Source organism: Rhodotorula toruloides, assembly GCF_000320785.1.
Source record: "Rhodotorula toruloides NP11 unplaced genomic scaffold Scaffold38, whole genome shotgun sequence".
NCBI classification, from domain to species: Eukaryota; Fungi; Basidiomycota; class Microbotryomycetes; order Sporidiobolales; family Sporidiobolaceae; genus Rhodotorula; species Rhodotorula toruloides.
In genome coordinates, this window is record NW_015622998.1 from 14,906 (window position 1) to 36,033 (window position 21,128).

The 21,128-nt window shown below is 62.2% G+C and overlaps 9 protein-coding genes across 9 annotated transcripts; 2 read left to right on the forward strand and 7 right to left on the reverse strand.

Annotated features, from left to right (window-relative positions):
- Positions 1–87: 87 nt before the first annotated feature.
- Positions 88–3,893, reverse strand: RHTO_05874 (nuclear cap-binding protein subunit 1; the record flags this gene model as incomplete). Its single annotated transcript, XM_016419535.1, has 13 exons — positions 88–216; positions 276–469; positions 527–1,129; positions 1,188–1,369; positions 1,424–1,698; positions 1,751–1,993; positions 2,053–2,385; positions 2,444–2,740; positions 2,796–3,159; positions 3,218–3,315; positions 3,398–3,600; positions 3,658–3,802; positions 3,891–3,893. The coding sequence occupies 13 exons, from the start codon at positions 3,891–3,893 to the stop codon at positions 88–90; spliced, it is 3,069 nt and encodes a 1,022-aa protein (XP_016269596.1).
- A 146-nt stretch (positions 3,894–4,039) lies between these two features.
- On the reverse strand, positions 4,040–6,101 carry RHTO_05875 (transcription initiation factor TFIID component TAF4; the record flags this gene model as incomplete). Its single annotated transcript, XM_016419536.1, has 5 exons — positions 4,040–5,295; positions 5,359–5,512; positions 5,579–5,675; positions 5,765–5,810; positions 5,999–6,101. 5 exons carry the CDS (start codon positions 6,099–6,101, stop codon positions 4,040–4,042), a joined length of 1,656 nt encoding a protein of 551 aa, XP_016269597.1.
- Positions 6,102–6,467: 366 nt separating this feature from the next.
- Positions 6,468–7,584, forward strand: RHTO_05876 (maleylacetoacetate isomerase; the record flags this gene model as incomplete). Its single annotated transcript, XM_016419537.1, has 6 exons — positions 6,468–6,511; positions 6,605–6,645; positions 6,751–7,000; positions 7,074–7,279; positions 7,342–7,442; positions 7,507–7,584. The coding sequence occupies 6 exons, from the start codon at positions 6,468–6,470 to the stop codon at positions 7,582–7,584; spliced, it is 720 nt and encodes a 239-aa protein (XP_016269598.1).
- Positions 7,585–7,799: 215 nt separating this feature from the next.
- Positions 7,800–9,059, reverse strand: RHTO_05877 (hpp family protein; the record flags this gene model as incomplete). The annotated part of the gene is made up of 7 exons (XM_016419538.1): positions 7,800–7,837; positions 7,910–8,064; positions 8,125–8,181; positions 8,240–8,352; positions 8,415–8,448; positions 8,509–8,584; positions 8,639–9,059. 7 exons carry the CDS (start codon positions 9,057–9,059, stop codon positions 7,800–7,802), a joined length of 894 nt encoding a protein of 297 aa, XP_016269599.1.
- A 338-nt stretch (positions 9,060–9,397) lies between these two features.
- Positions 9,398–11,321, forward strand: RHTO_05878 (uncharacterized protein; the record flags this gene model as incomplete). The annotated part of the gene is made up of 2 exons (XM_016419539.1): positions 9,398–9,402; positions 9,827–11,321. 2 exons carry the CDS (start codon positions 9,398–9,400, stop codon positions 11,319–11,321), a joined length of 1,500 nt encoding a protein of 499 aa, XP_016269600.1.
- A 77-nt stretch (positions 11,322–11,398) lies between these two features.
- RHTO_05879 (uncharacterized protein) lies at positions 11,399–12,268 on the reverse strand (the record flags this gene model as incomplete). The annotated part of the gene is made up of 3 exons (XM_016419540.1): positions 11,399–11,680; positions 11,738–11,894; positions 11,952–12,268. 3 exons carry the CDS (start codon positions 12,266–12,268, stop codon positions 11,399–11,401), a joined length of 756 nt encoding a protein of 251 aa, XP_016269601.1.
- A 301-nt stretch (positions 12,269–12,569) lies between these two features.
- On the reverse strand, positions 12,570–13,454 carry RHTO_05880 (uncharacterized protein; the record flags this gene model as incomplete). Its single annotated transcript, XM_016419541.1, has 2 exons — positions 12,570–13,086; positions 13,141–13,454. 2 exons carry the CDS (start codon positions 13,452–13,454, stop codon positions 12,570–12,572), a joined length of 831 nt encoding a protein of 276 aa, XP_016269602.1.
- Positions 13,455–13,702: 248 nt separating this feature from the next.
- On the reverse strand, positions 13,703–15,939 carry RHTO_05881 (Immunoglobulin E-set domain protein; the record flags this gene model as incomplete). Its single annotated transcript, XM_016419542.1, has 7 exons — positions 13,703–14,398; positions 14,454–14,769; positions 14,826–14,892; positions 14,954–15,133; positions 15,206–15,310; positions 15,390–15,466; positions 15,596–15,939. 7 exons carry the CDS (start codon positions 15,937–15,939, stop codon positions 13,703–13,705), a joined length of 1,785 nt encoding a protein of 594 aa, XP_016269603.1.
- Positions 15,940–16,588: 649 nt separating this feature from the next.
- On the reverse strand, positions 16,589–20,940 carry RHTO_05882 (Pol II transcription elongation factor; the record flags this gene model as incomplete). The annotated part of the gene is made up of 11 exons (XM_016419543.1): positions 16,589–16,622; positions 16,686–16,852; positions 16,913–17,387; positions 17,464–17,753; positions 17,815–18,434; positions 18,498–19,719; positions 19,804–19,977; positions 20,040–20,140; positions 20,231–20,407; positions 20,467–20,583; positions 20,652–20,940. The coding sequence occupies 11 exons, from the start codon at positions 20,938–20,940 to the stop codon at positions 16,589–16,591; spliced, it is 3,666 nt and encodes a 1,221-aa protein (XP_016269604.1).
- Between the last annotated feature and the right edge of the window lie 188 nt (positions 20,941–21,128).

Consider the following 21,128-nt stretch of genomic DNA (forward strand, 5'->3'; position numbering starts at 1 on the left):
ACCTGGCGATTTGCAAGAAGACACCGCTCTCGAGCTAACCGCTAGCGAGGTACTGTAAGCATTTTGCAGCCTTCGAGCTTTTGTGCGCTACGCAAAGCTGTGCCACGCCTTGGCGGCGTCGAGGATCGTCTTCGTCGCGGGAGATGTCGTCGCGAGGTCGAGCTTGTCGATGCCCTCCGAGACGACGGTCGACGTGAGAGCCTTGTGGGAGAACGACTGCGAGGAACCGGGTCGTCAGCTCGTAGCGCGACGAATCAAACGAGGACAATACGCACTGAACGGCAGAACTCGCGAACCCAACCCTTGATCCACCAGGTTTCCCAGTCCTCCTCGTCGACATCGGCGGGAAGCAACTTCGCAAAGTGCCCGAGCACGTTGACGAGCACGGAAGCTTGCTCGTCTTCCGCTTCGGCGAGGTACGAGTTCGCCGAGTCGAGCTCCGGGTTTTGCGCGTCGCGGACGGGAAGGTCTGTGTGATACGAGATGTGTTTACGACGACGGTGTAACGCGGGGAGACGAGACGCACCACCCTCCGCATCGAGCACATCCTCGCCGTCCTGCTTGCCCGTGTCGTTTTCCGCACCCTTCATCTCCTCCTCGCGCTTCAAGCCCTCGACACGCATCTTGGCCGAGTCGATCTGGCCCGTCACAGACCTCAGCGTGATCTTGACCATCTGCCACAGGTCCGGGTCGCTCCAGGTCTTCGTTTTCGAGCCCTCCTGTTCCTCCGACGGCGCAAATACCCAGGCGATGACGTCGCGCGTGTCGACAAGGCGGTACTGAAGCAGCTTGTCGAGGACGATGAGGTGGAACTGCGGGTGGCGCTTCCAGAAGGCGGCGACGGTGTTGAGGAGGTGCTGACGCGCCGAAGGAGAGGAGGAGAGGTTGCGGAGAAGGGTGAGGTACCGCTCGAGGGCGTTGAGGAAGTGGGAGAAGGAGCGAGAGCCGACGTTGAGAATCGTCTGGACGGCCATGTCGCGCTTGACGTTCTCGGCTGCCTCGGCAGTCATGTTGTGCTCCGTCTCGAGCGACTTCTGGAACGAGTCGAGCTCCTCTGTCGCCTCGCTGATGGGCGCCTTGGCGCGGACCATGCGGAGGAACGACGTGGCGGCGGCGTTGTGGATGTGCTCTGTTGACGGAAGAGTATGAGCGGGGCGGATGGACGAAAGATGGGGAGATGGGCACACCAGGGTCCTCGTAGGCATAGTCGGGTCCAGGCGCATCGTCCGGGAAGACGCCGGCGTCGAGCATTGAGCCGGGAATCGTGTTCTTGACGCGGTCGAAGTAGCTGAGGCGAATCTCGAGGTCCATCGTGCGCTTGACAAAGACACGCTTCGGGTGCTTGTCCGAGACGTCCATGTCAGGCGCCCTGCAACGAGTGGTCATCAGCGGATGCGGATGCTGGAAGAGCGAGGCGACGCACCAGTCGTTCCATCCCCACATGAAGCCATAGTTGGAGAGGTGAATCGAAAACCAGTCGGCGAGACGACGGACACCTTCCGCGTCCAGGACCGGGCCAACCGACTCCTCGCTCCCATCGCGGTCGGTGCCGAGGGCGGCGTACAACTTGCGTATCGACTTGCCGAGACTGGGCGCGACCGTCTGAGGCGAGATGCGGCACAGCTCGGTTAGGACGGAGTAGTAGTACATCGCCGTGAGCGGCGGCGCGGGAAGCGAGAGGACCGAGGTCAAGATAGACTGCGACGGGAGCCGTCAGCAGCGCAACGGGTCTATGATGCGAAAGACGCACCTCAACGATCAAATTCTCAAGCGACCAGTTGGGACCCTCCGGCGCCTCCTCCTCAGGCATGTCCTGGTCGTCGTCGGGCCGCCTTGCTGGCTTGTTGACGCGGAAGGTGCCCTTCTTGAACCACTTGGGGAGCTCAAGCAGAATTGTCGCAGCCTCCTTGCGGTTCGTCTCGTACAGCGAGATGACATCCGCAATGAGCGAGCGAACAACGATGCCCGCAGGGTCATAGTCGGACGGGACGCTCTGCGGGCACGAGATATTAGCGTGTGGGCATGAGCTGAAGGGATATGGGCTGCACCCACCTCGTCATCGAAGAGCCGCAGAGTCAGCCTCGTTCCCTCGTAACCGACACCCTCGTCGCCCCTGAGACCGGCGGTGATAGGCGCTGGCGGGAGGGCATGCTCGAGGCCGACCGCTGCACCGATAGTGATATCGCTGTCGTCTGACTCGGGCGGAACGAGCACGAGAGGGAGTGTGAGCGAGTCGTCGCCGGCTTGTGCACGAGTCTCGTCTTCCTCGGCTGGCGCGAGCGTGAGGGAGGCGTAGACGTCGGGGAGGATCGAGTAGACAGGGAAGATGCCGTCGGCGTCGGAAGAGGAGGCCGAGGATAGCGCGGTAACGAGCTGCTCGAGAGGCTGGCGACACAGCAAGGTCAGTCAAGTGATGGAGGAGAAGCTGGAGTCGAGAACGCACGTCTTGCCACTGCACCTTGGTCGCCTCGTCCGCGAACAAGTCCTTCTCGATCCTCCGCGAAGACAGGTAGCTCTGCACCCCATCGCGCAGCGTGTCGACACCCGGCTCGGCAAGAGCATTCTCGTCGAAACGGAGGAGCGCCTCGACGATGATGCGAACGCATTCGTCGCCGCGAGCAGCGCGAAGACCGGGCTCGTCCAGTACCGAGATGAACGAGGCCAGGAGGTTGACGAGGGACGACGCCGAGATGACGGGCGATGCGGGCGGCATAGTGGTGAGGTACGAAAAGAGCGTAACCTGCATGTTGAAGAGTCGGTGAGAGTTTGGAGGGGCGGAAGGGAGATGAACATACGCAGTACCGCACGCTCTTCCACTTGCGCTCGTCGAGGAACGCCTGGAACGCCTTCATCAGGTCCTGCACGATCTCCTTTCCGACATTCACCTTCTCGACTTCCTTCTTCTCTTCGCTGTTCTCTACCTTCGCTCCATCAGTCGAATCCTCCCCGGCCATCTGAGCGTCTTCGCCGTCGACAACTGGCTTGGCCGGCAGACCGGGAGCAAGGGGAGACGCGTCGGTAGGAGGAGGTGGCCACGAAGCTGGAGTTGGGTTGGCGGAGATGCGGGCGGCGAGAGAAACGGGAGGTTCCATCGACTTGAGCGAGAGGCGGGCGAGAAGCGCGGCATAGTGAGGGAGCTTGTGCGGCATCTCCGAGACGCTATTGAGGGGATCAGAGTCAGTGGATAGCGACTCATGACGAATTGCGCGGGACTCACGCTGCGCGGAAGGTGAAGAAGACGTGCGAGCGGTCACGGAAGAACCACGTCTCGACAGATTGCGCGGTCGAAGGAATGTCTATCGCTGGGTCGTAATTCTGCGACAGAACGTCATGCTGTTAGTCACGCAAGGTCCCGAGGGAAGTTCGAGCGAAAGGAAGGAGAGAGGGGTAGACGTACTGGGTTGTCTCCCAGCTTCCACAGGTCCTCCTTGAAGCGGTTCTTTTGCGTCTCCAAGCTCGGCAGCCTGTCGTAGCTTATGGCCATGCCTCCTCCGCCCCCGCCGTACCCGCCGCCGGACCCACCGCGCCTGGGCGAAGATTGGTAGTCGCCTCGCTCGTTCTGGCGGCGACGGTAGTTCTGTCCGCCGCCCTGGTCGTCGTCTGCGATGCTCTTCGGTCAGTGAAGAGCCTCAGAACGGCCCTCTGAAGTGGACGCACCGCGGTTTCGCTTCCTTCCCCCGCCATACCCTCCTCGTCCGTAACCTCCTCGACCGTAGCCATCGCCGCCGTAGCCGCCGCCACCTCCTCCGCCATACCCGCCTCCATTGTACCCACCCCCGCCTTGATAGTTGCCGTAGCCAGACTGCGAGGTGGAGAAACAGATGAAGATGAGAAGGAGATGAGCGGGCGCGTCCGAGACGCCAGGACGAGGCTAGAAGGCTGCAGCGTACCATGCTAGAGCTGACTGGTCACACGCAGCGAGAACGCTCGATGCAGAGCGCGAGCGGTGAGAGAGAGCGAGAGAGAGCGTCCAATACAAGGTCTACTCTCGGTTTGTAATGACGGAATAGACGCGATGGTAATCGACTGGAATGCAGCATTAACGTCGTGCGACCGCCTTGTAGCCTCCTCGTGTGATACCCGACCTCCCACGGATCGCCGCAGACCTCCCGCTCCCGCTGCCGACACCCATCCCTCGCTCGCGGTCGAGCGCAAACAGCAAGTCCTGCAACTCGACGACATGATGGCCCGCCTCCCACTTCTGCTTGTCGAGCTGTGTTCGCTGAGCGTCGTGCATAGGCGGGATGTTGAGTCGCGACGTCGTCAAGGCTGCGGCGGCGGCAGAGGCGGCGGGTGTTTCGTCGCCTGCTCCGCCGGCGGCTGCCTTTGCGCCTGCGGCTGCGGCCGAGTTGGCCGGGTTAAGCATCGACGTCGAGGTGCTGGCGCCGTTGGGAGCGAAACTTGGCGGAGGAAGGGCAGACGCGGGCGCAAACTTCGGTTTGGGGAGGTTGCCGGCGCCGCCAAGACCGCCGCCCGCAGGCGAAGGCGACCCGATACTCGAATTGAGCCAGCTGAACTTCTGTCCTCCGAGCGAGCGCAAAGCCGTCTGGTCCGTCAACCGCTTTTTGATGTCTTCGGCGAGGTTCTTCGTGCTGCCGCCCGTCGCCGGCGCGGGCGTGCTCGTCCCGCTTCCTCCCTCGCCACCCTTGACCTTCTTCGCCCGCGTCTTCTTGGGCTTGCCGTCCTTGCCAAGCGGCGTCTCGGCACCACCCTTGCCCGAAGGCGTACTGGGCGCGCCGTCTTTCGCTTTGCCCTTTCCCTTCGCATCCGCCTTCCCCGAACCTTTCGTCTCCGGCTCGTCCTCCTTCTTCCCGCCTCCCTCTGCCTCGAGCGCCCGCTGCGCCGCTTCAGCCGCAGCCATCGCTTCGGCAAGTTGTCGCTCCTCTTCCTCCTTCTGATCTCGCAGCATCCGTTCTCGCCGCTTCTTACGCTCCTCCTCCCGATCCACCCGCTCAAGAACCGTCAAATACCGCTCAGGGTCATCATAGACGAGCGTATCCCAAGCCGGGACTTTCGGCCGTCCCGCTGCGTCCGCATCCGCCATCTCCTCGTCCTCGTCGAAGTCGGCGTCGTCGTCGTCCATGTCGAGATCGGGATCAAGAGGGTCTCGTCGTCGCTTTTTGCGGGTCGTGGAAGAGGCGGAGACGAAGGGAGGGACGCGGAAGTGGGAGGAGGATTGGCGGTGGTCGCGCGCTGAGATGGCGGAGTCGATGAGCGAGGTGACGCGCTGGGATGTGGCGAGGGCAAGAAGGGTAAGAGTAGCTGGTTCGAGGGTCTTGAGTTGCCAGGCGGCGGCTGTGAAACGCAACTTAGTCAGTTTGTGGAGCGGATCGCAGCGGCATTCGAGCTGCAACGCACCGACTCGCTTGACCGCTTCTGTCAAAGCACCCTGATCCACCAGGTCCTGCATGCGTGACCGGTCGGCCGCCGAGTAGCCTCCCTGGCTCTGCTGAGCCGCCATCGCCTGTGCGTGCTGTCGCTCGTTCGTCGCTCGTAGGGATTCCTCCTCGGCCTGCAGGAGCGAGAATGTCAGAATGTGTGCCTTGTCAGCAGTCACAGAAACGGAAAGCGAACGCACGCCAAGGTCAACACCACTCGCGCCGACCGCGTCCATCAGCGAATTGACGTCGGTCGCTCGAGCCGACTCGGCCGCATTGCCAGCACCTCCCTCGGGGCTGTCGAATCCGCGGAATCTCGCAAGATCAGCACCGGGCTGGACAGAGCGGCGTGATGACGGCGTCTCGTCGAGAGCACCACAACTCACTCTGCTGATGCGCCTCGCCCGCCTGGCGCGCCGCCTGCTCCTCGGCCTGCGAGAGAGAAGCATTACAGTGAGCATACGTGCGAGCCAGCCCAGCCAGCCGAGTTGTTGCGGATTCTCCATCTCAGCCGACACCCCCGCTCGTCCATCACAACTCCATCTCAGGCGCTGCGCCGAGCCGCATGGTCCCTGCCCCACCGTGACACTGCCCTTGATCACTGAGAGAACGGAACGCACCCCTTGTCCCGACCCCGCCCTGTTGAGGCAGCTGCAACCCCTGGCCCTGCTGCTGACCCGCTTGCTGCTGCCATGGCTGGGGCGTCGCTGTCCGAGACGCCATGCTGGAGTCGCAGAGAAGCAGGCGAGCAGGTAGCAGCACTCGCTCGAGGTAGACAAGGCAGGCAAGCGAGTGGTGCAGACGAGATACAACAGCCATTACAAACTGAATAGCCCGCGATTGTAATGTTGCACGGTTAGCCGCGAGTTGTAATAAAACGCCTCTTTCTATTCGAACCCACTCCCGTCGTCTCCCGCGGACGTTTTGACCAGCACTGCTTACTCGAATTCTTCGTGCGGATCTGTCAGCGTCAACCGGGCCCGCCCGCAGACGATGGCACCATCTCCGCCTCTCGCACGAGCTCCTTTCCCTCCCTCCCTTCACTCCCTCACAGTTTCCTTCCACCGCTATCGACGCTAGACCGCTAGAATGCCTCCCTCTGTCCCTATCACAGTCTACTCGGCCAAGATCTGGTGCGTCCTCGTCGCTCTCCCCCTTCCTCCGCCCCACCTCGACCGAGCGAGCAGCTTTGTCATCCCGCTAACACTCGTTCGCTTGCGGTGCAGCCCGTGGGCACAGCGTGTGACGCTTGCTCTGCGCGAAGTCGGTGAGTCCCGCCCTGCAGACGACCTCTGCCGACACCCAGTCGTTGTCGTGACCTTCGCGACTCGCACTTCCTGCGAATCGCTGACCGTTCCCTCGCTTCTTCCAGGCGCTTACGCCAACAATCAAATCAAGCACGTCGAGATCGACCTCCAGAACAAGCCGGCCGACTACGCCCAGCGCGTCAACCCCGCCTCGAAGGTGCCGGTCCTCGTCGTCGGCGAGGAAGGCGCGCCTGGGACGCTCAATATCCCCGAGTCGGGCGTCTTGCTTGAGCTTGTCGCGGAGCTTTGGCCGGAGAGCGGGTTGAGCCCGGAGGACCCAGTCAAGCGGGCTTGGGGGCGCTACTTCTCACAGCGGTGCGTCTCCGCGCTCTCTGTCTACCCTCTCTCTCACCTGCATGCTAACTGACGACCCGTGTACCGCCGCCAGCTACCAAGACGTCGTCAACGGGCCCTATAGCCAAGTCCTCTACCAAGGCAAGACCGAAGCCGCCCCCTCGCTCCTCACCGGAATCGAGGAGATCCAGTCCCTCCTCGCGAAACACAACGGGACGTTCTTGCTTGGCGACGAGCCGTCGATTGGGGACCTTGCCGTCGCGCCTTTCGTTGGAAGGCTGTTTACGCTCGGGAAGCAGGGTGCGTTTGAGGTTCCTTTGTTGACCGAAACCGTAGCTGACTTGCTGCCCCCGCTCGTGTAGGCTTTGTCCCCGAAGACGTCTTCTCCAAGCTCTCGTCGGAGGAGAAATACGCCCCTTTCCGCGCCTACCACGAAGCGCTCGTCTCCCGTCCGTCTTGGTCTGTACGTCCCGCCGCTTTCTCTCTTCCTGCTTGAACCAAGAGTTGACGCAGAGATTGGCTGGCAGGAAACGTTCGACGAGGAGTACATCGTCGAGAAGATGACGGCGCGGATCAAGCAGATGCGCGAGCAGCAGAAGCTTTGAGCGCGAGCGATACAGGCTTGGAGATCTGTAGACGACTGGAATCGCGAGCAGTGACTATGTGCGAACGGTCAGGTGAACAGAACGAGCTGACAAGCAGAGCAGAATCTCGCGAAGCGCGAGAGAAGCTGTGGAGGAGATGCTCGTCGTCTCGCAGGAAACGCAACGCAGTAGTTTGGAAATACTGATTGACAGCTGGGTACGACCGGCGGCTACAATTAGATAACGACCCACTTGCTCTTCCACCACCACTCGTCTGCGCGCACTCAATCCATCAGCATCCTCTCCCTCCTCACGTTCTCCAAGCTCAACGAAGCGCAAAACTCACTGGGATACCTCCTCCCTCCCAAATTGTTCATGATCATCGCCCACCCCAGCAGGATGAGCGAAGTCTGCAGGATTTGCGGGACGTACCACCAGCCCATGTTGGAGACTTGGGGGACGGAGACGGCGAGGAGGGCGGTGGCGCCGCCTGGGGGGTGGCTGCGCACCGCGTTCTGTCAGCTGGGCGAGGAGGAGGTAGGAAGGAGGAGGGGGGCGTACGTGATCTCGAACAGCTGCATGACGCCGAGCGAGAGGGCGAGCGAGATGGCGCATGCGCTGTCGGTGATTCGCGTCAGTCTCGCTAGCTCAAGCCATGGAGAGAAGTGCGACGTACGCCCAGTTGATTCCGAATGCGTCGCCAACCTTGAAGCCCGGGTGTAGGAGGAACAGCTTCGCGACGCAGACGCCGAGGATGGCGCTGATCGTGTTGCCGAAGATGACGTTTCGCTGAGCGCGTGAGGGCCATGTCAGTGTGATATCGACTGTTCAAAAGGCAAGGGTGAACGAACTGGCTGAGTGAGGGGCGAGGAATGGGCGGCGTAACTGCAGACGCAGGACTAGATTAGCGAAAGACGGCGGGATGGCATGACGATGCGGACGCACAGGAGGACTGCTTCGGCACCGAACGCTGCAGGGATAATGGGACCGTTGTGACGGCGAATGTACGGAGCGCGGCCGCCTGTGAGGGAACCGGTTAGTCTCCAATCTCGACGAAGACTGGCGCCGCACGCACCCAGTGCACCGAATGCGATACCAAAGAAGCAACCGAACAGCGTGAGGAGCATGTTCCACAGCTTCGTGCGGACCTTCTCGCCGAACGACGGCTGCTTCTGCTCGTCGCCCTGTCCCTTGCCCTTCTCCGCCGCCGACCCGTCCGGCGAGCCCACGACCGTCCCGCTCTCGCTTCTCCTCATTCCACCCTCTTCTGCCATCCCGTGCTCGCGTTCATACTTCTCCTGCGCCCTTGCCCTCCGTTTCTCCCGCATCGGCGCAGGGAGGAAGTGATCGGCGTGTGAGGCAACGTTTTTGGCGGCGTGCGGGTGCGGCGGGGGTGGTCGGTAGCCGAGGAAGCGCGTGAGAGGCCATCCCCGGTCCAGCCACGAGTCCTTCGTCGAGTGCGCCGGGTCAGCGTGCGAGGGTTCGCCTCCGACCATGGCGGTGTGGTGTGAAGGCGTGCGAAGAGTGGCGGTGAGCTGCGAGTGTCGCTAGGACGTCTAGTGAGACGTTGGCGGTGCAGCAGAGTGAGCAAGAGCGAGAAAGAGGGCGATTGCCAGCGACCAACTTGTTCCCGCTCGGAGAAGGAAGCGGCGTCATCGCGAACGAAAGTCGTTCGGCTCGCGAGGCGAGCGAACACAGGCACAGCGTGCAAACAGTTGCAAATGCGCTGTTTCGGTACTCACGCAACACGATCAGCTCGCAGTCGTCGCTTTGTCGCTGTCCTCGTGGAGTGTTCTTCGAGGGGAGGCGGGAACAGAGGTTTCACAGTCTGCGGATGCAGTGACGCCTACCGTATCTCTGCACATCCATCGTCGTCCTGCCTGCGCCTCTGCCGGTCCAGCCGGGGCGACAAGGCGAGCCTCAGTCCTCGACCGAGGTCAGCCAACTGATGAGGCGAGCTGGCGAGTCGGCGAGAGCGCGCAGAGCTGTAAGGCGGAACGTACAGAGCGATTGACTCATCGTGCTCTGCTTGTCGTCCCTTGCAGCCAGAAGAGCGGCGAGGGGCAGCGGCAGGAGGACGACCCTTGCTCTCTTCCTCCTCCGCTTCACTTGGCTCAGGCAAACTCTCGCTTGTACAGCCTCCACCGCTCCGTTCGCTGGACCATGGGCTCTACAGACGTACGAGACGCCAAGCGGACTCAGCCCAAGCGCGGCCGCTTCGTCTCCTCGACCTGCTCTCCCTCACTGACCTCCACTTCCACAGCTCCACTCCGGCTCCGCAACTCGATGCACTGAGCGTCTTGCCGCCCGAGATCCTCACCGCCATCTTCCTGCAACTCGACGACCCTCCAACACCTTTGTCCCGCCGTCTCCTGCCCTACTCTCGCGCCGCCCGACTCCAGCATGTCGAGATTTCCTCTTATAAGCAGCTCCTCCTCTTCGTTCGGACGCTCAGCACGGTGCAAGGGACAGGCAGGCTCGTCAAATCCTTCTCGACGAACCTGCGGGAGGAGACGGAGAGGCTCATCGCGATCGAGCGGCCGACGCTTAACAGCCTTCTCGGCGATGCATTCGCACTCATGCCGGCGGTGAAAGAGGTCATCGCGACCAACTGGGTCGTCTCGTCGTTCATCCTCTCCGAAGGGACGCCCAAGAGTCTATCCCGCTCGATGCGCAACCTCCGGATCTCCCTCCTCCTCGGCCAAATCACCAACACCGACTTTATCACCTACCGCCTCGCCCTCCTCTCCCGGTACGAAGAACTACGCAAACTCGAGATCATGGTCCTCCCCTACGACCCCGGCGCGAGTGCCGCAGTTGCCTTCGACCTCTTTCCCGCCAACGACCTCGCGCCTCCGCCTCTCGACATGGATCGCATCTCGCAGGTTGAGCACCTGACGCTCGGAGGACCGTTGTGCGATCAGCGAGTCGTTAACGTCTTGCGGGCGTTCGAGGGTCTCGCCGAAGTCACCCTCTACGATTCCTTCGCATCGAAACATGTCGCGGGCGCTGCAGCCGCCATCGACACGTCAAACTTGCGGTCTCTCCGACTACTGCGCCTCGTCGGAACTCCTCCGCCTGTGGACCTCCCGATGCAACAGACCGACTGGACGCGCTACGCCAACTTGCGCGAACTCTTCATCGGCATGCCCGTCTGCACCGACGAGCTCGCCACGACTCTCGCCGCAGCGCCTCACCTCGAAGAGCTCTATTTCGGGGGCTACTCGGATCCTACCGCAAGCCAAATTCGGCACATCCTCCACCACCGGCCTCCCTCCCTCCGCCTCCTCTCGCTCTCGCATGTCACAGGCGAAGTAGGCGAGCCCATCACTCCCGCCAGCCTTCCCTCCATCTCCATCTGGCTCGACGCCGTTCGAGCACTCAACAACGACCCAACAAGCACAAACGTCGTACCCGTCTTTCCACTCCTCGACTGGCGCCTCCCAGCATGGACCGAATCCTTCACTCCCTCCGACGCAGAGTCGCTCTTTCCCCTCGCACGACAGGCGGGCATCACGCTTGCAGGCTCACTCCTCTCGGCGGTTCTGACGACGTACGTTCTGGAGCGGCAGTTGGACGTCTGGCAGGGACAGGTCGATGTAGGAGGCGAGGAGGCGATCGATGAGGAGACGAAGCAGGTGATGGCTAGTAAGCCGTTTTGGGATGCGCTGAGTTTGAGGTACAAGGCGAGGTTGCTGGACGAGCGGACTTGGGGGATTGGCGAGGCGGGAGAGGATGCGAGGATGGCGGAGGTGTAGGCGCGTACGAGCAACTCTTGCCTTGAGGCGGTGCAGCTTGATGGATTATACGCTATATTGCACAACCTAAAATGCCATCAGAAGGGGAAGGGAGGCATCGACTGCTCGTACTGGACGTTCATGTTACTTGCCGTTGCTTCGACAATGCCGCGGTGGGCCGAACAGTACGGGTACTGAACGTTCTCAGCTGGGAACGGCCTGCGTGGGTCAAAGGCTCGCAGGCAATCCCAGAGATAGCTTTGCCATGCCGATACGCCGTCCTCGTGGACGCAACGGCAGCTTGTAACCCTCGAGGTCAAGTCAGAATGCTCGACAGCAATTGCGGCTGCAATCGCTTTGATGCTCTTTATCCACGTATCCTGCGGGGTTGGGTGTCAGGTCGCCTTAGCCGGCAAGAAGCGAAACGAGTTTCCTACCAGTCGGTCCGCTGCTCCAGGCGCCAACTCGCCTTTCTTCTTGTTCCAGCCATGTGCAAGCGCCGAAAGAGCGGCGGCCTTGATCACGCTGGCGGGACCGACATGCGTAGCGAGGCTGAGGGCGGGAAAGGAATCGCCTGCTTCGTCGATTCGGCGCCTGCGATGACCAAGCGTTAGCCAGCGATTTATATGATCGTAAGAATGAGGTCCGTACCACACCTGGATGCGCACGACGTGGCGAACGATAGGCGAATCATACTTGTCCGCCAACTTGGCGAGGGAAAGCCAACCCGCATCGTCGAGCTTGCACCAGGAAGCGTCGTCACCCTCCTCGCCTGAGAGTACGCTCAGGAAAGGTTGGATCTCAGCTTCAGTCTCAGCGAGCATGAGCTGGGCGGGCTCGGAAGACGCGGAGCTGGGCATTGCGAGGAGGTCACGGAAAACGCGCGACTGGACGGTGAGGGTGGTGCGCGAGGCGGTAAGGTTGACAGGAGGGTCATCAGAAGTGACGAGGAGTACGGAGTCTGACATGGTGAGCGGTTCGAGCAGGGTGAGCGCGAGCGAGTGAAGGGAAGGAGGGAGAGGCGCGCGTCCCGCGCCAGGCGGAACCGCAACCCTCTCGCGAACCGTCTCGAGCAGCCTGGACGTTCTCAAGCGACGCTCACCACGCTTGCAGCCCTTTCTCGCCTTGCAGGACGGCCTCGAGGGCGCTCTCACCTTTGGCCTTCGCAAACCACGGTGCTCTCGTCCTTCGTCCTCGATGCGGTCAGCCAGGTAGCGGCGCAACGGATTGCAAAGCAGTACAAAGGGACACAAATGTAAATGAGGTCTTCTAGACGGGAAACTTAGGAGCCTTGTCGTTGTACTGGCTGTTCATGCGTCCGGCTTCCATCATGTACTTCTCTTGGTGTCGACCGCAGATCCCGGGTAGCTCTTCCTGCTCTGCTGTGAAAGGAGTGACCGGATGGATGTGACAGATCTTGGCGAACAGCAGAGCCTGCCAGGTTACGCGGCGGGAATGATCCGTCGCGCCGCAACAGGTGCACCCCCATTTCGCGTGAACATACGGCAAGAATGCTGCATGTTCGACAGCAATGTCAGAGGCAATATGCCGGAGCTGGGTGAGCCAGTCTGCCTGGGTTCCAAGCGCCAGTGAATGCGATCCTTGCCAGACGTGCGGAGCGTGACTTGCTAGCTTGTCTTCCCATCCAGGTGCCAGAATGACCTGGCCAGCTTTCCATCCTGATTTGATGGCGGCAAGAGTGGCCGTCTTGATCAGGCTAGGCGGGCCGGTATACGTTGCGAGACTCAAAGCTTCGTTTGGCGAATTACCGCTGAGAAGCTTGCGCCTGTGCTGCCACGGACAGCTGAATCTTTTGACCAGGCAGCGAATGACAGCGTACCATATCTCAGCCTCCACTGCATGTCTGACGATGGGCGAGTCGTACTTGTCCGCGAGGAATGCGAGAGTCTGCCAGTTCGAAAAGTCTGGCGAGCGATACTTGGCGTCGTCGCCAGTCTCGCCAGTAAGTACGCTCAGGAACGGCTCGAGAGCGGCCTTTGTCTCCGTGAGCGTGAGGGAGGGTGGAGAGGAGTCGCCGACGGGAAGGGAGAGCAAGTCCGCAAACACCTTGGACTGGGCGACGAGGGTGGCGCGGGACACGGTGAGGGTGACGGGAGGGTCGTCAGTAGTGACGAGCTGGACGGAGTCAGTCATTGCGAGCGGTTCGAGGCAAATGAGCGCAATCGAGTGATGGGAAGGAGGAAGGGAGGCGGGACCGCAATACTCCCGCCAGCCGCGCTGCCTCAACGAGCGGAAGAAAAGACGCACGAAAGCCTAGGACGACGAAGTAGACATCCCCGACTCGCCGCCCGACGGAGTCATCGAAGTGTCTTTGCACAAAAATGCGATAGTCTATACATGCAAAGTGCGAGAGCGTCTACCGCAACCTTTTTCTCATCCTCCTACACGACGAGCAGGACCTGTCTCCCGCTCCCTCCAGCCGCCGCAACTCGCTGAACTGCCGTTCCAGCCTGGACGGTTCCTCCGCCGGGGCGAGGACGGAGCGGGAGCAACAGCTCGCGCTGGGCTTCCCATGATGCGCCGGGACGAGGCAGGAGCTCGTCGATGCCGTGTAGCGCGCCGCCTTCCGGTTCGGCGGGGACGGGGAAGGTCTCGCCAATCTTGGGACGCCTGTCCCTCCCTCGACCCGTTGTCCCGCCCGTTCCTTCCGCACCCTCATCCTCGCTCGCATCTGCGCTCGACACTTCGTCGTCCGCCTCACGAGCATACCGCAAATCCGACCCGCTCCTTTCCCGCCCACGGGGAACGCGACTCCTAGACCGGCTTTGGCTCGCAGCGACGCCGCACAGGCGCTCGCCGTCTTCGTCGACCAGTTGCTGCATGGGCGTGTTGCAGAGACAGCGGCGGTGGAGAGGCATGAGCTGACCTGTTGGGGTGTCGACGCCCACGGGCATGCCGCCTGCCAGGGTCGAGAGGGCGAGAGCTGGGCTGGGAGACGAGGAGCGAGAGCGCGAGTTGGGCGTCGGCGCAACAGAGGAGTTGAGCGAGGAAGGCTGGGTCGATGAGGTGGAGTGTGCGGAAGGGTGGTGCGGGTGACGGTAGGTCGGGAGGAGGAGCGACGAGGTGAGGCAGCAGCACTGTGTCGCGGCGTCGTCAGCTCACGTCGCTGATGAGCGCAGGACGACTACGCACCGAAGCGATCGTGACGTTGCTAGCCATCTCAAGCACCTGATCCTTCTTGCTTCCCTTGAACCGATACCTGACTTGACAGACGAGCTGATGCGCCACGCGGATGGGCGTCTCAGTCCCGTCGAGCGTCGTAGGACGGACGAGGTCGTCGTCGGGAATGCGAGTGACGCGGGCGTATTGCCATTCTTTGCCGCCTTGGAGGCGGGCGAGTGGCTGAGGGAGGAGGGCGCGGGGTTCGTAAGCGAGTGGAGGGGGTGCACCGCGCGAGAGGTTGCTGCGGTCTAGAAGGTCGTCGGTGGAGGAGGGCACGCCGGTCGAGCTGCAAAGGTGACAGGGTCAGCGGGGACGTCCGTCTTGATAGGAAGGCAACCTCACGAGTCGGCGTAGAAGAGCAGCTTCCGCTGAACCGGCGGGTGGCTGACGGGAATCTCCGAAGCCGAGTCTGCGCAACGACAAACCGTGTCAGTCCCGATCCTCTTGAAATGAAGCGAAATCACCCGCACAGTGAATCTCAAACTCCTGCCTCACGAACGCCTGAACGCTCATGATCTTGAGTCCTTCAGGCGGCTTCTCGAACGTCACGCTCAGGAAGAGCAAGCTGGCGACGGTCAAATGAGGGGAGGAGACGTGCAGCGCGATCGGGCCGAGTTCGTTCGTTGGGTGGTGGACATCAATCTCGAGGCCTGCAAGCGTAAGAGCGAGTTCGTACGTCAGCTGCGTGTTCGAGCGCAAGCCAAGACAGCATTGGAGCGCACCGGAGGGCAAGTCGCCTGGAGGAGCAGGATTGGCGATCACAAAGATCGGTTTCGGCATGCTGATCAAGTCTCGAAAGTTGCCGACGCCGTGCAGCGTGGCTCGAACTGGATGAGGAAGCAGACATCAGTACACGCGGAGAGACGACAGGTCGGCGCGACTCGGTGTCAGCCGGACTAAACGCACTCGAATGGCGGACGGTGCCGTAGTTGGACCGTTCACCGACAGCTGTCGACGACGGGATGATGAAGCTGAAGTCCCAGCTGCGGCGAAGGAACGACGAGAATTGTGAGCGGCCTGAAGTATCGGGCGGCAAGGAGTCCGCGACCCGATCGCGCCGCATGCGACGGACGCTGACTCGCTCAACTGAAGTCGGGAGCAGCCAGACTCACGTGTGCGTACCGGCGTCGAGCTTCTCGCCCTGCAGGTCGATCTCGAGGCTTTTCTCGAGCGTCGCGCTCGCCTCGTAATTGTGCGACCCGTCTCCTCCATGCCTGGTGCACCTGCCAACAAGCTCGACTCGTATCCGCCTCGCCCTTCTCGACGACTGCGTGACGAGGGTGACCTGTCCTCGCAAGATCGGGTCGTGCGACGATGGCTCCTGGGCGGCGAGTTCTTCGCGCGAGAGAGGAGGGGACAACGCCGGCGGGCTGGTAGGCGGCGGATGCAGGAAGACGACGTCCTCGAGGCAAGAGACGGTGAGCGTGTCCTTCTGACGCTTGAAGAGGTTGACCATCCCGTTTTACGTAACGCCGGTACGGAGGAAGTGAAGGTGGGGGATACGGGTGCGAAGAGGGTGGTCGAACGCTGATGGCGGGCTCGATGGGCGCGGGAAGGGTTGCAAAAGGTCTGTTGGAGGATTCGGGGGTGCACGGTGGGCTATCGGGCGTGTGTATGAGGAGTTGAGGACCCCGATAGGAGAACGGGGTGGAGCGAAGCGATGAAGTCGAATCGCGGTGCGGGAGAAAGACGGGCGGGTTGGGAAAGGACGGCACAGCACAGACAGCAGACACAGCAATCCGAGCGAGCGAAACGAGACGGAGAACGATGCGAGATGGGATGGAGAGAGCGAGAGAACCGCGAGGGAGGGACCTCGGCAACGGCGGGCAACGACGGACTTCCGCAGCAAGCGCTGACGGGTCTGACGGTGCGTGGTGTGGTCGAGCGAGTGAACAGCAGCAAGAAGCAGACGAACGAAAGACTCGCGACAGAATCCGCTGGCGGGAGCATTCCCCACCACGCCCAGCTCCGCCAAGTCCTCCTGCTCGGTGATAGACTGGCGATAGCAAGGCTCCGCAAGGTCTTTTGACCACCAGTCGTTGCAGGGCGCACAAGCCGTACAAGAGAAGCGGACAGCCCTCGGCCTGGGCGGACGGCCGTCCCACTCACTCGTCCTCGTCCGAGTCCTCGATGAACTCGCTGCACGGTCACGCAGGAGTGTCAACGCAGGAGCAGAGAAGCAGATGAGTAGACGGGACTCACGCCGACTTGACCTGGCCGCTCGACTTGCCCTTGCGGCGGCGTGGCGCCTTGACGGGCATCTCCTCGCCGTCCTCGTCGTACTGCTCGTCGACCGCCATGCGCCCAGATGCCTCGTCGCCGGCAGCAGCCTTGCCCTTGCCCTTCTTGCTGGTCTTCTCCTTCTTCTCCTGCGAGGACGGGAGGGTCAGCTGAGTCGCAAGAGGCGAAGGGAGCATGCGGAGGCGTACCTTCTTTGCGCGCTTTTTCTTGGCAGGCTTGTCGACCTCGCCTTCGCTGTCGGTCGTCTCCGCAAGGCCCTCGTCGTCGCCGCCCTTCATCTTGGTCGACTTGCGCTTCTTGCCGCCTCCGCCGCGCTTCTTCTTGCCGTCCTCGTCGTCCGAGTCGGCCCACTCCTTGCTCATCGCTGCCCACTGCTCCGCCTCCTCCCTCATCCTCCTCCGCTGCTCAGCAAGCGCCTCAGCCTGCCTCTGAATCTGCGCCAACCGCTCCGCCTCGGCCTCCTCGCGCTTCTTCTGCTCCGCCTCGCGCAACCGCCGTGCCTGCTCGAGCTTGCCCTGCTCCGTCTCTTCGTACGCCTGCTGCGCCTCGAGGATCGACTGGAAGCGAGACTCGAGAGAACGACCGTAGCTGCGGCGCTGGCGAGGGACTTCCTTCTCGTACGGCGGCACCTGCGTAGGGTCGGCAGCGAGGTCGTCGAAGAGGCTAGGCGTCGCGATCACGAGATGCGTCAGTCATAGCCTTGCGGTGAAATCAGACGCAGAGGAAGTCGCGGACGCACGCGTTAGAGGCCTGCAAGTGCTCAAACGCCGCATGCAACTCCGCCGACGTCCGCTTCTCCGCCGGCAGCGCATACAAGATCTCGACGCCCTTCTGCTTCAAGACTGCCATGTTGAACAAGTTGGCGAGGTCCTTCGGATAGAGGTCCGTCGCTTCCTGGCCGACCTCGATCGCGTGCTGCAGGTCGCCGAAGTTTTGCTCGCGAACTGATTTGTGGTAGTACGCGCGAGAGAGGTACCACAGGACCGTCGAGCGCTTGTTGTTGAGGTAGCGGCGCGAGGCGGTGGCGTACTGTGAGCTCATCTCAGCGAAGGAGTCAGAACCATTCCGGACGTCCGCGCGCGCGACTCACGTTCTCGATGGCCTTGTCGTACTCGTCGCGCGCAAAGTGGCAGTGTCCAATGTTGACGTAGACGCTCGCCTCGTTGACGCTCTCCTTGACCTTGGCCAACACACCGAGCGCGTCCCTCGCGTTGCGCAACCTCGCCTGGTGCTCAGTGAGCGGCTGAGCAGGCTGACCTGGCGCCGCAGGGTTCGCCGCCGCGCCGTTCGCCTCGGTTGGCCCATTCCCGAGCGTGCCCTCCGCAATCCCAATCGCGAGACCTTGCGCCGCAAAAGCGCATTGAGGCTGGAGCTGGAGCGCCTTGTCGTAGAACTCGGCCGCACGGGTGAACTTGGCGACACGGTCGCGCTGCGCCTCCTTGCCCTGCTTCTTGTTCTCCCTCGCCTCGAAGTAGCACAACAGCCCGCTCGCGCACAAGGCGTAGACGTCGTGGCGCGAGATCTCCTTGAGCGTCGCGCGGGCAAAGTCGCGAGCGTTGGCGTAGGCGCCCGTCTCGAAGAGGAAGTAGATGTAGAGCGCGCGCAGTTCGGCATTTTGCGAAGACGACGTGAGCGCTTGCTTGATGAGATCGTGCGCGCTGTCCCACTCGGTGCGAGACTTGAGGCCGAGGAGGGCGAGGCGGGCCTTGGCTGCGAGAGCGGGAGCGTGAGTCATCATCCGAAGGGGAGGGAGCAGCAGAGAAAGCAACGCACCGTCAACGTATTCCCGATGACCCGACAAGAGCGACTCCCAACCGGACCTCGCCTTTTCGAGGTCGCCAAGCGCCTCGTAGCAGGCCGCGAGGTTGTAACTGACCGTCGTCATGACGGCGTCCAGTTCTCCACCGTTGAGAACGCCACCTGCCTTGGCGAACATCTCGCCAGCCTTTTCGAGAGCCGCCTCGAACTGCTCTTGCGCGCGGATGAGATGCGAGTTCGACCCGTTGGCGGCAGACGAGCTCGAGAGCGGTCGGCGGTTGAAGAGCAGGACGCCGATGTTGTTCCTGATGCGCGGGTCGACGGCGTCTGGTCCGACGTCCTCCTGCAACTGTTGCGTCGCGTACAGGTCGTCCTCGGCCTTCAGTTCGCGTTCCTCCCTCTCCGCCTCTGCCTTGTCCGCCTCAATTCTCGCCGCCTGCTGATAAGCCTGCAAGCTCCGCTCGACGCTCAACTCGTCGCTCCACAGCTTGGCGATCTCGATGAAGAGATCCCTGTCCTCGGCAAGGACGCGAACGCGCTCGCTCTTGGCGATTCCGCGGTCTCCGCCTCCCTCGCCCGATCCGACAGCCTCCTTGCCCGTTGCGAACACACGCAGAACCTGCTCGTACGCTTCCTTGGCGCTCTTGCGCGCACCAGAGGCATCGCTGACGGCGTGGAAGGTGAAGGCGAGATGCGTGTGGATCGAGGCGAGACAGACGAGCGCCTCGATGCATTTGGGGTGTCGGCGGAGGACCGTCTCGAAAGCAAAGATCGCTTGAGGGTGCTGGTCCATTCGTACGCACATGGCTCCCGCTCCGAGATGCGCCATGACGAGGTCAGGGTTCGCCTCGATCGCGCGCTGGTAGGACTGGAGAATGAGCGCTCCGCCGAACTCGGCTGTCGAGGGATCGGCGTCGAGTGCGCGGGCGCGGGCGAGGTGTGCTTCGGCGAGGAGGAGACGGGCGTCGGCGAAGGAGAGCATGCGCTCGGCGAGCTTGAGCGCGTTCTGCGCGGCGAGTGGACCGCCTTGCAGGAGGAGGTGCGAGGCGATGGGACCCATCGCGGCGGCACCGGCAGACGTGTTGTCCTTCTTGAAAGCCGCTTGGATCAGCGTAAGACCGCGCTCGTAGGCGGCCGAGCGGGAGGCTGGTCCGCCGGGAAGGAGCGGGTCCTTCGAGGCGTTCAGGTGGAGCAGGCCGAGGAGCAGCGGGGCCGAGGGCGACGAGCTGTTCGGGTTCTGCGAGATTCGACAGTTCTTCATATCAGTCCCGTAACCAGCAAGGAAGCGGGCTGGAACAGAGCGAAAATGTCGGTAACTCACCACTTGCATACTCCTCTCCCACGCCTTCCTCGCCTTCTCCCGGTCTCCAAGCATCCAGAAGCACAAGCCGATACCGATCCTCGGGTCGGGCAAGAAGTTCGGCGCGAGGCGGAGGACTTCTTGGTACGTCTTGAGGGCGGGGCGGAAGGCGCGTTGCGAGAACTGGATGCGGGCCTGTTCGTTGTGACGGCAATCAGCGATAATCAAGGAGCGGAAGGGAAAGGGAAAGGACGCACGCGGCCCATGAGAGCCATCAGGTTGGTCGGCTCCTCGCGGAGGATCTGCTCAAAGTTCTGACGAGCCTGGTCGAGAGCGCCCGACACCATGCACCAAGCAGCTGGAGACCGCGATAGTAGTCAGGCATCAGCTGTGCACTCGCCCAAAGCAAGCTGAATGCCGTCCGAAGCTGCGGAAATCCCCGGCTCACCCTTAATGTCCAGCACGACCTTGTTGTTCGGGTCGATCCGCTCGGCCTCGTTGATTTCCATGCCGGCACGGATGACGTACTCGGTCTTGAGCATAGGACCCGTTGGAGAAGGCTGCATGCCGGGACGAACGAATTCGGGGTGATGAGGGTCGCGAGGGAAGGAGATGGGACCGGTGCCTGCGGAAAAGGGCCGACGTCAGCTCCATGCGCGTAACGCGGTGTCATGCTGGACACACGGTTGTCTTCGAGGCGCTGCTTGGGCGCTCGGCGGGCGAGAGCGAGGTTGAAGTTGGCCTTCAGGCAGTAGAGGGGGACGAGGTCGAGCGGTTGGTAGTCAGGCCTGTGGGGGACGGCTACAGCAACGACAAGTTCATGTCAGCCCTCTGATATAGTAGATTGCCTAGAGGACAACCGGACGCACCCCTGAGAGCCGTGTCTGCCAGTTCGAGCGCCTGAGCCCATCGCTTCTGCCTCCAGCACTCCTCGATGAGCCTGACCCAGAACTTTGTCGCCGCCTGCTCAGTCGTCAGAAGACCGACGACCTCGGTCAACAGCTCGTGCACCTTCTCCTCCGTCTCGGCGGAGAAGACATCGTCGAGCGAGACCGGGATAACCTCGTTCGACGACGCGAGCGGCACCTCGAATGCTGCCGATGCCTGCGTCGCTCCTGCTGCACCGTCCGCGTCCGCCCTGTCGAAGTTGGCGTCCATCGCGGTGAGGGAGGTGGGGTGGAAGCAGCGAGATGAGGACGGCAGCTGGCGGAGTCAGGCGAGTTCTGAGCGGTCTGTAGCGGTCTACGTGTGAGCACGCTATGCAGTCACGCCGCTCAGGAGCAGTGGAGTGAGCTGGCGAGTGAGTCGTGAGCGGGAGAGAGGCGGAGGAGACGACAACACCTCCT